The sequence below is a fragment of the Pholis gunnellus genome (assembly GCF_910591455.1).
Source record: "Pholis gunnellus genome assembly, chromosome: 17".
NCBI classification, from domain to species: domain Eukaryota; kingdom Metazoa; phylum Chordata; class Actinopteri; order Perciformes; family Pholidae; genus Pholis; species Pholis gunnellus.
In genome coordinates this window covers 8025147-8041396 of record NC_136544.1, presented here as the reverse complement: position 1 = coordinate 8041396, position 16250 = coordinate 8025147, and the positions used below count along the sequence as shown (strand labels likewise).

The 16250-nt window shown below is 45.2% G+C and overlaps 1 protein-coding gene across 1 annotated transcript in view; it reads right to left on the bottom strand.

Annotated features, from left to right (window-relative positions):
* Positions 1-288: 288 nt before the first annotated feature.
* The window catches only part of LOC306709722 (inactive phospholipase C-like protein 2), a 63127-nt gene continuing 47165 nt past the window's right edge, over positions 289-16250 (bottom strand). The window contains exons 4-6 of the mRNA XM_079177986.1: positions 14641-14716; positions 7402-7511; positions 289-2271 (exon numbers count right to left, since the gene is read on the bottom strand). Coding sequence (XP_079034112.1) covers positions 1816-2271; positions 7402-7511; positions 14641-14716 — 642 coding nt within the window. The 3' untranslated portion in view covers positions 289-1815. The remainder of the gene's footprint in view (positions 2272-7401; positions 7512-14640; positions 14717-16250) is intronic.

Below are 16250 nucleotides of genomic sequence, written 5' to 3'. Positions count from 1 at the left end.
TAGTGCATCAGCAGCGGTCAATAAAACCTTCCAAAAGCGTTATTGATTGCCGTAGATATTCTGTGAAAGCTGCTTTCAAAGCGCTACTGACGTCAGTTTGAATACTTACTCAAAGTGATTCTCTGAAATAGTTTTCAGGAAAATATCAGTCCAGGCACCGATTGATACATCGCTGAAATCCAGGTCAATTGACACAGAACGGGCATATTTCACATCCTTCTAAAGGACATTTTCACGTATCCCTATTTGAAAGTCATTAAAGAGAAATGAACAAGAGGAGACAGGATAAACAATGAAGCCAGTTTTAATGGGCCACTTAAAGGAGCTCTTACAGAATCCACACCCACTTTGCAGTGAAACACACGTTGGGTTATTGTTTGACCCCCTGTGTTGTGGCGCTTACCAGCAATTCCTCGTTCTAGTCCCACATGCACTGGTTGTCCTGATCTGCACCACGGTTCAACAGGTGTCAAATCACTGTATATGTGGAAGTAATGCTAAAAAAAAAAGAATCTGAATATCAATAGAACTAACAACAATTACAATAATATCAATCGTTAATCTGTGTCTGAAGAACTGTTATATCAATATATGTTCCCTTCATACATTTTACATACACTTTACATCTATATTCACTTTAATTTGTGTTTTTATTGACAGCAGTACTATGTTCCTGTTGACCTTTGACCTCTCAACAGGCAGGCTGAAATAATCCAGTTGTGATTGGCTGGTGAGCTCCGCCACTAACTGACATGGGCCAGCTCCACCCTGGGGACCAAAACACCGATTCACGTAACGTCACACACACACACGCACACACACGCACACACACACACACACACGCGCACACACAGCCCCTGGGGCAGAGTCAAGGAGACCCTGTGGGGAGAGTCCATAAATGCTGAAGAACGTAAGTCCTGTGGAATGACTCTGGAGAGGTGTGTGGGGCTCGATGGAGGTCGGCACCAGCAAGCGTGGCAAGAAGAGCATCGATGTGACTGAACACATCAACAGCTGCAGTTTGTTTTTTTTCTATTTTGGCTCTAAAGCTTCCTGGTTTGTGCTGAATTAGACATCTGCGACGCCTTCAGAGCTCAGCCTAGTCGAGCTGCTCTACGTTGTGCACTCAAAATGAAAATGGCGTCCTCTTCGTCGAAAGGGGTGAGGGTTTGCGCTTTAGCTTTACGTCTGCGATGGAGGAGTGCGAGCATGAACAAAAATAAAAAGGTCAAAGACATGCTGAGGATTCTCTGGAAACGAAAAGGCAAATTTGTGGCAGAAAATGCCAACGTGAGGTAAAGCCTGTACCCACAGAGCTAGAGTACATAATGGAGGGGGCATGTAACTAGCACTTCCCAGAGAGAGACAGGGATATCTAACGGATCCAACTGCTTAATGCTTTCCTATGCCGAGACACACGCCAGAAGTCTGTTACCAGCTGTTACCCTTTTTGGCTTTTCACAAGAGAGAAGACAGAAGGAGACCTAAACTTCCTGGCTCAGATGGAGGATTATCTTCATAATGCACGACGGAGAGAAAAGTAAACATTGCCTTTCCAGTTTTCCATCCCGTTCCGAAATGTGTGATTGAAGTGTGAGGTCTCTCTCTCTCTTTTCTCCTCTGGCCAACTCAAACCCCGTCTCAGACTTGTGTCTCACTTCTAACACGACGGGTCTTCCTGACCATCATCATCTCTTTAATCCTCTCGGCCAATTCCTCCAGGTCCCTTGCGTTACTGGCCTTCTGCTTCTCCATCTCTAGCTCGCTCTCTCCGTCTCTCTTTGAGTAGGATCCTCTGTGGGCACAGGCTGCGGGTCAGCAGGATCCGTCAGGATCGTCGCTGACCATCCCTTTCTCGGGGATGGCGTCCAGAGCTCCTGCCGCCCTCTGCTGCTGGCTCTGGAACTGTAACTGGAGCTGGGTTAGGGCTGGGGGTTGAGTATAGGCCGGTGGTTTTGAAACAGTTTGAACCAGAGGGAGAGCTGGTGGCTGGGGATGTTGCTGGGGAAGCGGATGGAGATAAGCCTGAGGTGCTGTCTGGGATTGGGGCTGGGTTTGGGACTGGTGCAGTGGAGGAGGCTGTGGGTGGGTCTTGGCCTGAGGCTGTTGCTGTGTCTGGGCCTGCTGCGGCGGCTGGTGATGCGGATGGTGCTGGAGCTGTGGGGAAGCTGCTCCGTTCTTACTGAGCCCACAGGACTGAGCCGCACAGTGGATCTGGCGCAGAGTGTCCAGTGCCTCGCTCTTAGCGTGCTTCAGCAGGTCTGCCTGGCCCTGAGATAGAGAGAGACAGAAAGAGGGGCCGCTTTGTTAACAACACGCGGAGACACAAATAGCAGGGAACATCTTCTGATATCCTTTCCCTCGGGGCTGCTTCATATTACAGTCTATCCGAGTAAGACACCATCATCTAGAGCTGTGCTACATTTTCTGGCCAGGTCTCTTTTGAAAAAGAGATTTTAATATTTGAATTTAAATAAAATGAAATAAGGGAGAAAAATGAGGTAAAAGTCGTACAGGAATACTTTTTCCTCAGTGTACTGACTTAGAAAATGCAGCAGGGGGCAGTACAAAGCCACCAGTCAGTCATACCGCTCCTCTTAGCTGGGGAATAGTGCTGGAATATGGTGATAATGTTATACTACATTTCTGCTCTTTATTTGGGAGCACCCCAGAGACGAATCCCTGCCATATGTGGAGGAAGTGGTCAGGGCAGGCATCCTGCTTTACAGCGCTGTCAAGTCAATCCGGGGCCACTGTCATGGCTGCCTGCCACCTTAAGTTGGCCGTCTCTGTTATGTGGAAATGTGGTCGAGTCTTTTCCACAGGCGGTTATATCTGTGAATGAGAGGTGCTTATAATGTTAGAACTGGTCCAAAAACATAAATAATCTGACCACATGCTTTTTAAGAACTCTCTCCACATCTAGAGTATTTAAATCCTTGACTCTCGGACACGGCAAGGCCTCGCAGCCTCTTTGAGTGTCCGGTCCGACGCTTTCTTTACTCCACCTTCCCTCCAACATCTGTTCACAAACAAGTTAAGAGCATTTCTCATCGGTGGATCTGTCTATTTTTCCCTCCCTGCCACTGAAATTCAGTCTGACCTGAAGTGACAGCTCATTAACTTAACATCCCCGTGCACAGAATGACCCCTTCTGCCCCAGTATAAAGTCTACTGCCAATGGCGAAAAGGGATAACGTTCTCAGTCAGCAAGGCAGGCACAGCAGTCTTGACACGTCACAGAATGAGTGAAGGCGCTGCCCTGCGCACAATAACCAACGCTTATACTCCCAGGTGATGGTAACACGCTGCGAGTGGCGTTCTACCTGAGCCACTCCAGCACGCAAAGCACGAGCATGAATAAATCATATGTTTGAAAAGAAAAATGAAAAATAAATAAATAAAAAATACGGAAATTATATAAGTCATGACTCACCAGGCATAAAATAAGACAGCGAGAAGACTGCTCTGTGCTGCCAGAGCCAAATCACGACGGCACTCGTATTCGGGTACATTCACCAGCTGGCCTGAAGCTATCCAAGGGGGGCTAAGCCTGAACAAGGGCAGACACCAAATCCCACCACTAGATCCTCATTAAGTTCTCTCCTAATCTCCTACTTGTTTATGAAAATCATTCCATCCCCTTGACAGAAATTGGACACTCAATAACCAGCCTTTACTGTATATTCTCCAGCACCTCCGACATTCTCCCTCACTCGCCATTTTGAACAACTGCACTTAAAACTCACCTATTTAAATCTGTTTTTTAACCTGTGATGCCAGTTATGTGTGTTGTTGTTTGGGTTTTTTCCACTGTTGTTCGGTCATCTCTCTGCTATTGCTTTTATTGTTTCTGTTTTTACCTCGTAAAGTGCCTCTGAGAACCTTTTTAAAGCGCTATACAAATAAAATGCAGGACTATTATGAATTATTATTATGTTGTCATAAGGTTGTTGACCTAGCTAGAGAGTGGCGCGTGGCAGCGGAGCGCGAGCAGGACTGAGAGCATCTCCACTTGAGCGGTCATCCGTGGAACAAAACAAATCTGCGAGCCCCAAGAGAGTAACCACATACAACGAGAGCTGGCACGATAGAAGGGGGACAGAGTTTTAGATGGAAGAGCTACTTTAGCAGGGGCTTGATTAGGAATGTAATAAAATACTTCAAACAACAGTTAATTACAGTAGAAACTACAATGGTGAGTGATTTGAATCTACAGAGAAGATCAATACAATATGCCTCTCTTTATGCCTCTCTGGCTTCACTCTTCTTGTGGCGGCGAGGTAAGAAGAGTGACAGGGCGGTCTCACTGGCAGAAGAAGGCAAATAGACTCATTCACCATGACAGCTCTGCTCTGATACTCAAAAGTCCGGTTGAAGAGCCAGTTTGAGAAGCAGAGAGAGTCCACGACTCTTCCTCTCTCACAGCTTCCCCTCCATTGCCCAGGCTTCCAGGCCGGCCGAGCATCGGCGTTTTTTTTGCAATAGGGGCCCCGTGGGGCTCGGCCCCACCAGAGGGCGCTGGTGTACAGAAGACGTTACAGGCCTCTGTCTAATTCAGACACAATAATGGCAAACTTACTTCATAAAATGTTTGCTTTCTTCATCACATTCTCTCAAACATAAACATATTGCTTTGTAGTGTGTGTGTAAATTTGTCTTTATGCCTGAAGCTGCTTGCCCGTGTCCGCTTGGTGGGGCACGGCAGAACTGGCCCTACTGCACGTAGCTGTGGGCCGACAAACCACACGCGCATGTGCTCGTGTTCAGCATGAACTTTCAGCTCTTGAGTGGGGCCTGATGGCCAGGGCCCCTAGAAGCATCCCATTGGTTGATTTTAATGGTGCATGGGTGTACACGTCTCGCTAGCTAGCTAGAGAGGGACTGCTATTGTACTTGCGTTAACGTGACTACAGTAGTGATGACTCGTGTGGATTATTTAACAACAGTACGATTTAGCGCTTTACCCCTGGAGCAAAAACTGGAAATGAAACGTTTGGCACCACATCGACCAGATTAATTAATCATATCTAAAGAAGGAAAATAATTCCCCCACGAGTGGTTCAAAAGGAAAACTTGGTTAACATCTATAAACAAAAGCACTGTTCTGCTTTCCATGTCGGCTTATCGGAGCGGAGACGGTCAGCTGGTGGATTTAAAGATTTGAAACATCTTTCAGAAAGGCTGGTAAAAACACCAGAGCTGTGCATCACATGTGGATAATGCCATCAAGTTAGGCTGAGTGGGAACAACGAACGCTGCCTCTCAACTTGACGGTGCGTACAGACGTGGCACTGAACAATGCAACAATGTCAGACCGAAGAAAACATGTATGTTCTTAGCAGAATTATAACCTGTATACAACTTTGTGGAAAGGGTAAAATTGCCTTGCATGGACATGACGGATAAACCCTGGCCTTTTACGATGCATATTTGAGACTAGGTGCTTGAGGGAGACTCCAGGCTAAGGAGCCATTACGACGCTCGACCCTATATTAAGGGCATTCAGACATTTTTCAAAACAAAACTTTCGGATGTACAATGTTTAAAAGGATGAGGTTGCTCAATAGATGACACACGCACTTTTCGTTGCTGGTCATGAGTAGGCTATTTGATGTTGAGAGATCTTTCACGTTGTCATTTGGTTGTCCCATATGTGTCGTCAGATCTTCATTGTGTGTTTTTTAGATGACATTGTTCGGCTGGAATTGTGTCATCTCTGCTGTTGGCGATACCATTGGTCACAGCGATCGCAGTGTCTCCTCTCACTTACCCGCACACAGTTGTGAAAGTATAGTTCAACGTGATATATCTGTGGTATGTTTGGATTGCGTCATCAAATCGTCTTCTGTGAATATTGTGTGGCCCCACGAACATTTTCATACCCAAATCGCCACTGCTGCTGAGGATCTGGAGTGGATGACAGGTGAAATAGCTGCGCATGGCTGCCAGCCTTGGCAAACATGCACCAGGCTCTCACCAAATGTTCAGTATGAGACACAGCTTACAACTGAAGAATGGGAGGAGGAAGGGGGGGGGGGGGGGGGGGGGGGGGGGGGGGGAGGGGGAGGAGTACGTGTGCACGCCAAGATGCCTTCACGTTGAGAATGAGGCTCACGGAAGAAATTAGAGGACTCGGGAAGGACGACGGAGGGATGTGTGTGTTTGGAGAGACGAGGCAGGGATGGGAGGAGTTTAGGGTTGATGGAGGGAGTGCGGGTGAGAAAGGGATTACGTTTGGGTGTCAACCTGTTATGCTATTTAAGCACACGAGTTTCCCAATTCTAGAGAGTGCCATGGAGCTTGATTAAGATAAATCTTGCTGTTGCACATACGACTGCTGTATTAGTGCAAGAAGAGAAACAAGAACGCATACATTTAGCACTGATTTATTACTGCTATAGCCATTACCTTCACTCGTGCTGAAATTATTTATCAACCTAGTTGTTTCCTGGTTCCTAAATGTGAGGTTTTGCTGCTTTTATTATTAACCATTTTATACTATAGTGAAAAAAAATCTGTTACGATTGTTAGTCAGGCAAAACAAACAATCTAACGCTGTCACATTCTTACTATTTTCTGACATTTTACAAACTAAACTAATAATCAGTTATTTGATGAACGATTTATCGTTAATGAAACTTAACAGTTAGTTACAACTAGCAATCTTTACTGTCCTCCTGTCTGAGAAGGCAGGCATGAAAAGGCAAACAAGAATCACGCAATCAAACATTGACCTAACCTGACACTCGAGCAAAAAGCTCAGCCAAGGGAGCTTCTTCACTCAATACTAAATGATTTCAGGGTGATGAGAGGAGATAAAAATATCCCGGCTGCTCTGTCCTTGCTTAGCAATACAGGCCCACTGTGCTGAGCAGCTTGTGGTGTTTTATCAGTGCTGGTATTACCATCACAGCCTCGTAAAAAGCAATGAGATGAGGGCGTTCGGCAACCATATCTCACCGTGCCACGGGGCAGGTGGAGACCACAACGCATTCTGCTGAGCATCATCTTCGGGGCATGTCCGAGGGAGCCAATGTGCGCTTATGAGGAATAATAGTGCAGGGTGTGCGTGTGTCTACGAACGAAGTGTGAACAATCCTATCATGTCTTGTCAAGATAGTTGCATGAGCAAATGAATAAAACAGTGTTTGGAATCAACAGTAATTAATTAGGAGATTAGAAGGGATTAGAGAGGAGGCAAATGCAATTAGCCCAGAGGGCTTTCTTAAGACACCGTGCAGTTTAATCTCAGCAACAGAATCTGGGGTTGCTTATCCAGCTGATTATAGTCTCCAAAATAATCTCACATGTTGACGTCAATCAAAGGCATTAGCCGGTACTTGACTCAAACTGGAGGTATATATAGTACAATTATAAGTCGCGCTCAGTCCATCTCACCTTGAGGACGGTGATGTTCCACGCGTAGCTCTCCATGGCCTTCTGAAGTTTGCGGCCTTTCAGACCTTCCTTTGCTCCAATGCGATGCAGGTCCTCATGGAAGTCCAGACCTGCACACGGACAACGACACACACACGACATGTATGAAGATTATAACGTTTGTATCAGTGAAGCCCAAAACAGAACTGCAATGCAAAAAGGCCATTTTAGAAAGTTATAGGCTGTCTTAAAGTATTGTATTTATGTGAAAACTAAACTAAGTGTCCAGACAAGTAAGGGAAATTACTGCACTTAAACCTAATTAAAGAATTTGGCTGAATTTGTCTCATCCCATTGAGAGTTGTTGACAGCTGCTGTTGTATTGTGTCTCATGTTTGTATGCGGGGACATACTGGGACTGAAATTCTGCTCGGGACTCTGAGATGGAGAGGCCTCTTATGCGACTGCCCGGAGTGCGCGAGCCAAACACGTTTTGGCAGTATGTTTAAAACATACACAGTTTTTGTGGCATAAAGAGAATCTGATGATGCTGAAGATCTTCAAGACACCTAAGGATGTTTGGCTAACACCTGCCTCCTCAGTTTGTATAAGCATGTCACCCTATGTACTGAATCAAAACAAGATGGCCAGACAAGCCGAGGTGAGCTGGAGCACAATGAAAATGACTGAGCCTTTAAGGAGGATCAGTTCAAATTGGGAGGGACATGTCGTATCCCCCCCCTCCATATTTAAAGTATTGGATAAGCCAAGTCTGACAGGCAGCGTTGTGCTTTGCGCTCTGGCCCACGCTGCGGCCGAGGAGTTGGAAAATAAAAACCCTACGACCACAAGCCGGCTCGGCCTGGCACGGATCGGCCTGGCACGGATCGGCCGTTCGGTAGTCTTCCAGATGGCCAGCCTGCCCATGTATGTATCTACACACATCATACATCTACTGTGTATCATGAGGAGGTAACCAGAGCACAAAAGTATTTAAGTACAGAAGTCATACAGAGAGTGTATACCTCCGATAAGGGTGGCCAGTCTCTATATTTATAAGATATAAACATCAAAGTAACCTTTTTTAGCATGCTCTATTGTTCACATTTTCATTGTACTGCAGTGGGTACAACACAAAGTCTGCAGAACAAAAGTCAGCACCTTGACGGCTGCAATAGCAGTTCACCATACAAAGTGCTGCATTCCTAATAGGGGTAAAATTGAGGTAGCGCAGGCGCAGGCTAACCTTTAATTAGTCTATCAGTAGGTCCGACTTCATTTAGCCCACGCAGACCATTACTAATCCTCTGGGCTTTAAGAACAAGCTCCTCCCAAAGCTGTGTGCCTTATGCCACTGCAGCTTTGATTCACCGATAAGACATTGAAGACACATAATACGCCATCATTCAAAAAAAGCCCATCATCACAAGTCATTCATTGTTTAGTTCTCTGCTCCTTTAGTGACTAGTAGGCGGATAAGGCACCTCGACTGCTGGCAAGAGAAGTCTTAATGAAATATTTTTTTTGTTAAAGAGCAGGAGAATTACCTCAGCCCAGTGGCAGACTCTTACTTGTCTCCAAGGGAAGAGATAAACAACACAACAACATTATTTGGCTTTGCCATTAAATGCTCCGGTTACGATTTGCACTAGAGAAGTATCCAGTCGTGAAGTTGAATTGTTTCCCACCACAATAAACTATCAGAGAGTATCCCGATTCATGCACCGGGGCTCAAATGCAAAAACGCCTCCAAACCAAAGCTTAACTTGTTTTTAATTTTCAATTTCATTTCAGTGAAGTTTCAGTTTTCAGAAAGGTTTAGTTTTTACTGATTTATTTTATTCGGGCCAGGCATAATGTCTCAGAAGTATGCCGCTGTACAAAATACATGGTTGCAGAACTGTGTGTGCGGCCATAATATTTCATGTTTACAGTAATCTCCAAACTACTTAAGTGTCCAATTTGAAGCAATTGAGGCACAGCGCCATCTCTTTCAGCAACTTGGCATAATTGTATGTTTGACACTCACTACAACAGCATTTTCCAGAATAATCTGCAGCACACTTAAAACGGATCAAGAGGTCAAGAAGTAAATACAGAAAACATGATCTCTGGCCTTCAGTGCACATCAGACACAACCTCGGGGAAAAAAAAAAGAGCCAGGGCCCCTGTTGATCTTTAATTTCTATATAATTGGTGAAGTCGGGCCCTTGCAGAATATCTCTTTCAGAGCCTGAAAGTTGTGTTAACAGGGTTTAGGGCTGATTTGATCTTCTAATCTGGTGTAGTTAATGGGCTGCTGCTGGTGCCGAGCTGAGCCAAGGAGATCGCAGGACTTGGGGAGAAAAGCAGACAGGGAGCTGAATAAGAGATGAAATCAGCTGGAGGCGGCTCGTCGCAATACGGCCAACACTGGGCTCTTCAAGCATTTAATTTCCCAATTATTAAGCATTTCCTTCCCCCAACAGTCACACAGCTGCTGTTCCTTACTGTCACTTAAACTAATAATAATAAACAAAAAGTGGCCCCATGGCACACTCTGAAGAGACGGGATCTTATGCTTTGCTTCTCTCCTGGAAAGAGAACGAGAGAGAGAGAGAAATTGGTGCTTAGACAGACAGGAGGACCCGAAGGGACACCGACACGTCTTCTCCGAGTAGACACATACATGCAGCTCGGTACAGGCTTACAGTCTCTGCATAGAACACAACGTTCTTTTTTGCCTTTGTAATGGGTACTGCAGCAGAACCTCTTATGCTCCAGATACACATGCACAGAAATGGAGACAGCGACAGGCAGAGGTAATAAAATCAAACAGAATGATGAAAAACAAAGATGGAAAAGGGGGTGAGGAGGAGACAGTCAGATCAGCGTATTTATCAAGTCATACACACCGCAGACGCCTGGCAGAATATCATCATTGGAACGTTTTCACGGGAAAACAATGACAGCGCAAAGCCGGGATGATAAAGGGCGGGAGATGTCTTTATCCCTTGGATTTCCTTGGTAATGGCGTCTACATGGAGTCAAATCATACCAACAAAATTGCAGTGGTCAGATAGAGGAGAGAGTCTCTGCATGGGAAGGGAACATCAATAAATAAGCACGGCCAGGCTTGCAGGAAGACAGCAGCTTCCAAACTCATACAGCGAATTTGCGCCTGGATGCAGGGCTACAGCCATTGGTATGTATCGTGTTATGAGCGACTACTCTAAAGGCACTATCGCTTTAACCGATCGAATTGTGATGAAATCAAATTCGAAACTGATATAAAATATTCAGGCATCTTGCTCCCCGTGTGCTCTCGCTGCAAGTCTGTATGCAGCAGGCCTACCTGATGTCTCTCCTCTCAGAGCGCTGTGCACTCGGACTGCAGACTGGAGCCATGCTAGTCATCCAAACCGATCAAATCACATGGGGAGAAAACTAAGGGAGCTATATCCGTCATTACGAATAAAAGGATGTCCGGACTCTCGTCAATCGTGATGTTCTTTCGTTTGAAATTTGTCAGAGGCCGCTGAAAATGCTTTTAGAAGCTGCGGAGCAAAGGCTGGCAAAGGAGAACGAGTGTGAGTTGTTCTCTTCATACACAAACAGATTACATATGCGTACAGAACACGTAAGCCAGTGTAGACAGACACAAACACACAGTGGAGGTGCCAGAGTGTGCATCCCAGCTGTCTATCTGGTCCCCCATTAGCGGGGTGTGGGAGATGGCGAGCTATCAATAGTGCCCAGGGGGGGGGGGGGGGAGATCATCCAGCACCTCTCCATCCTCATCAACACGTCAGCTTCACGGCCCAAATTAAACTGATTATCTGCAATAATGACTGGGCATAAACGGAACACAGGAAGGAAAGAGGAGAGGGAGCAGGGAAGCGACGAGTAACCCAAAACTGTCCCCCATCGCCGCTTCTCATCGCCCGCTGTATGGGCGGTGAAACTGCCAACGTGACACCCGTTCCACGTTGCTTTAATATAACATGAAAGGCAATTTAGGAGGTAAGAGGTTAGTTCAAGTCGCTGACTTCAGACTGCAGCCTGCGCGTCATTGTGATTGTGGCTTTGTCACAGCAGCGGTTTGCTGATGAGCAGAGCACAGTTTTAATGGTGGAAGGGCAAACGTGTCAAATCCAATCAAAAGCCTTTAATTTAGGTGCAGCGCGGACACACACACACACACACACACACACACACACACACACACACACACACACACACACACACCCTAACCCATCCCAAATTATCTCTCCAATGCTCACAGCCTGTCCTCTTTTTCCACTTCCCACACAGCCATCACACCAAAATGATGCCTCTGGCTTCCGGATCGATCAAAAGGGACAAAACCTTCAATTCCATGCAAATCCACCATTTGCGCTTTTCGTATGCCTCCACTCTCTGATTGTCTGTTTTCAGGCCGTTGCTACTGTCATGCTCGGTCTCTACATAATCACATGGCTTATGAGATGGCTTCTGAAGGGTGCATTCAGTGCTTGTCAGTCTATCAAAAGAGGTAAATTGATGCTTTGCCAGCCATTACAACGCAGATGAAGCATTTTGTTGGGGATTCACGAGTGCGAACCAAATGTCCTCCGTAGTTTAAAATGCTTATAATGAACTGAGACACATGCTAAACAAGACAAAGAGGACAGAAAGAGGGAGAACGCCCATTGAGGCAGAATGTTGTTTTTGCTGGGAGACAGGTGAGTCTGTATAGCATCTCATCAGATCCACTGATTGTAAGATTAGATTGGAGTTGCTCAACCCTCTCAATTTGTCACATATTCAGCACCATGAAGGTCATGTTTAAGCACATGTTAAATTATGTTCGCACTGAACAGTACACCATCTCTAGGCTAGCGTTACTGTAATAATATGGCTGTCGTGATGCATTTCCTTTCCCATTTGCACTGAACCGTACAGTTAGAACTAGACTTCAAACTCGATGGACCACCACGAAAGAATTCTACATATCTGCGACCAAAAGCAGCATCAGATGCACAGACGACAGGGGCCTGATGAGACAGGAAGCAGATTGAGGGGACAAAGAGCATGCTGAGAGGAGGAGCGGGACAGAAGTGACTGCATTAATATCGGAAAGTAATTACTTTATTAACGAGGGGGGAGATTATTTAAAGCTGATCTAAAAAATGTTGACTTTGGGAGGCAGTATCAAGCATCATCATTTCCGATTTTGAAATCCTCCTAAATTCATTGCTAACACACGTACACATTTATATTTGCTTCTGTGATTATGAATGTACAATACGTTGTACTGCTTTTAAATTCTATCAGCTCTGTATTCTGAACAACCTTACTTTACATTCCCTAAGGTCAACAAGGTTTAAATTTCATTAAAAGTTGAGAATTGTTATATCGCAATTTTGATTTGAGGCAATAGGTTAGATTACGTTGCTTCTTCTTTTTCTTTTTTTTTAACACATAAGAAGCTCAGTAATTGGATTCTGGGGCATCTGTTTCTCTGGCAGCCGGTCGGAAAACCACAGTATGTCAGAGAAAGAGCTGCTACATTCATCTTTCAGCCTCACACGTCAAAACTACAACAACTACGGCGAAGCATGAATGAACAGACGTGGCGGTTATGTACATTTCTGACTGGCGGAGGTTTGGATTGAGGCATGTGCGTTTGCGCTGGGGGCAGGGCAGTGGGCGACAGGGAAAGTGCTATGTTTGGCATGCAGCTGAGGCCCCTCACGTCCGTCGCTCCAACCCTCTGCCTCATTGTGTCGTTCTTGCATAATGCTGCACTTACAATATAAAAAACCTTGTAACTCCAAATTTAGGAATTTCCATGTTTTCACTTCAGTTGGATTGTAAGGATTACACGCTCTTTGAGGACTTTTCGAAAATGAATTACTTTAAACGCGAGGCACAAAACAAGGTTGATTTTCTTACTGTAAATTTGTCATTTTTCACCCGACTGCAGCAGTAAGCTGAGCGTCAGCCTCCTGTATCCAGCCACTGACTGCTTGCTGTGGTTGGGTGGGGTTTTAAGATCTGCTTAACTCTGCAGTCATCGCCTTTGAAGATGCTTCCAGCTCTGGTTCTGGGGAACCTCAAGAGCCAGGGGACAACTCTGAGATTGAAGCCACAGCGTTCAACCTACATCCCCTGGGTAATTGCGCAACACGAATATCAGCTTGGCATGTTGTGGTGGGGGCGAGTGAAGCATATGTCTGCCTCTGTGTGACACCAGGGAGTCATGCTGGGCATAGCGGGCTTAAATTGGCTTATCGGCCTCAGGATATTGGGTTGGCATGAGCCAGTGAGTCAGCATTCCCTTTCTACTTTGTGTTCATCATACACAACAACAGACAACAGACAACAAATGGCTTTCCATGTTGACACCAGCCATTACAAACTACAATAAGCCTGATTCTGTAGGTTTCATTGGTCTCAGTCATGTCTGTGGTTGCCTACGGAAGGAATAAGGAGGCAGAAACATGCAAAATGAAGACGTCAGTATTCAAACTATGCGCTCCCATTTGAGGAGCTCTTCAGCAGAGGCACTGCTGCGTAGCAGAGAAGCAAAGCAAATGAGCAACAATTAGTGCTGAATGAAAAAGAGGCTGGAGAAGACAAGCCACAGGATTTCTTGATTCGAAGCAGATTCTCTCCTAACGATCTTATTAGGCTGGATTTTGTCCTCCCCCCCTAAAAAGGCCGGACCTCTTACATCGAGCACCCTTTTCAAAAAACGCTAAACTGACGAAACGCTTCAATTCCATCCCATCTTCTCTAGTTTTGCAATCCCTCCAAACCTGACATCACTAACACTCTCCTACTCTCGACTGATGTTTACGCGCTCTGTCCTCTTTCTCCTGTGGCCTTTTGTGTGTGTGGCTGGCTGATTGTTTTCACCTGCCCACTGACATGATAACTACTCGGTGCTGACTCACTGATGATGGCCTGTTCCATCGACAGCAGCCACTGCTGTTGATGTTGATGCTGCAGCAGCCGGATGCTGTGTTGGTGTCGTATTTTTCTTATTAAAATGAAAGAAACATGCGAGTAATTTGTGTCCAATACAGTCATTTTCCTCGCAGTAGCATACGTATCCTGCTTTGTTTCATTGTGCTGCTGCTTCATTGTTGTCTCAAATGAAGAAAATCGTCATTTAAAGAAATATATATATATATCAGCTTGGATAACACATCCGGTTGTGCTCGCCACGCTCTGCTGTGCAGAAGGTGTAGAGTGTGGACTGGAATGTTAAACTCATCCCATAACGCAGCGTACCTGCCCGTTGTGCTTGTGTGAGCTTGGAGTAGACGACGTCGGCCGACTCGATCAGTGTTCTGCTGGTCTGGATCATCTGCAAGGCAAAAGAAGGCGTGCACTTAATTTGCATCACATCTCAGCATCATACCCAGACAAACACTGGGGACCGTCAACGTATAGCATAAGAAGGTTTGTGTTTAGAAGCAAAGGGAAACACCAAGAGGGAAACACTTCATGTAAATTGCTGAGAGGTGTTACCTTGTCCCATTGTTAGGCTATAACCCAACAGATCTGATCCCCTCAACAGCAAGTATTTGGGCTAAACACTTAACATCTATGTTAACAGGTACACTAACGTATCATTTTTAACCCAATCAGAGGAGCGTAGGTGTCATGTAATCCGTGTCATGTGCTCAGATTTCTAGTACAAAAGTAAGCTAGATACAATTCATGTGAAAAGCTAAGCTATACGCAGGCTTTTTAGTATTACAGCCTTATAACTCCAGTGTTTAACTGTAAATATAGGCTTGCAAACAGCAAGAAGGCTTAAAGATTTGCTTTCCAAACAAGCTTCTTCTGTGGCCTCTCACCTAATAACAGTGGATTATATAAACTGTACCTATACTCTCAAACCACCTCTGTCGTGGGGTAACTTATTATTCATTAGAGATGCAACAATTAGAGGATTAAATGGTAAATCCATCAAAAGAAAAGTACATTTAGAGCTACTCGGACTCAAATTCCTTATGCAATATGTGTCAACATACTTGGCATAAACGGTTGGTTCTGTCTCTGAACATCTGCATTGAAATCACACATGCATTTGTACCACACTGGTATCAAGAGCGGCAGAGATGAAACAGCCTATTATCACCTCTACTTTTTGCATCTGACCAACGCTAGTTTGAGCCATAAACATCATCCCACAGGCTGAGGAGGAGCAGCTGGACCAGCCCTGCAGCACGGAGGAGGAAGCTAATGAAGTTTCACACTCCTTGTCAGCAGGGAGACAGGAAGTGGACTCTCATCCTGTGTGTGCATGTGCATGTGCATGCCTCTCCTTGTTTTGCTATCCTTATGAGAACTGGTATGAGTGCAAACAGTTTCGTAAAACATGACCTCATTTTGGACAGTCCCTTGATTAAGGGGACGGTTTAAGATAAGAAACTAAAGGAAAAATCTCAACTCTGTGGAATATGTGATGCTTAATATATGAAGTATTTGATGACTCTACATTTCCGATAATTTCTTCACCAACCCCCAAAAGTCTGTGAGTAGTGTGAGTTGTATGCGAAAGTGAGAATTGTAGGAATAGTGAAAGTAAGACCGAGAGCAGATCTTTCCAACAGCGGCAAGAAAGAGTCCTGAATGCAACGTGTCTTGATGCTGCACTGCATTCTGGTCTTGAAAGTAGCACCTCGGCCTCTATTGTTGTAGATTTCTCTCTTCGTTGGGAGCAGTTGAGTCAAAAAAAAAAGAAGCTCTGAGTGAGACAACTTTTTTTCACAAAGGGCAATTTCTGCTGCACTGGAAATATATCAACACAATGTTACATTGTTTACATTTGGCCATTTATCCACAAACTAGAATTAGCACCTAGCGGTTGTACGCCTCCGCCAGTTTACATC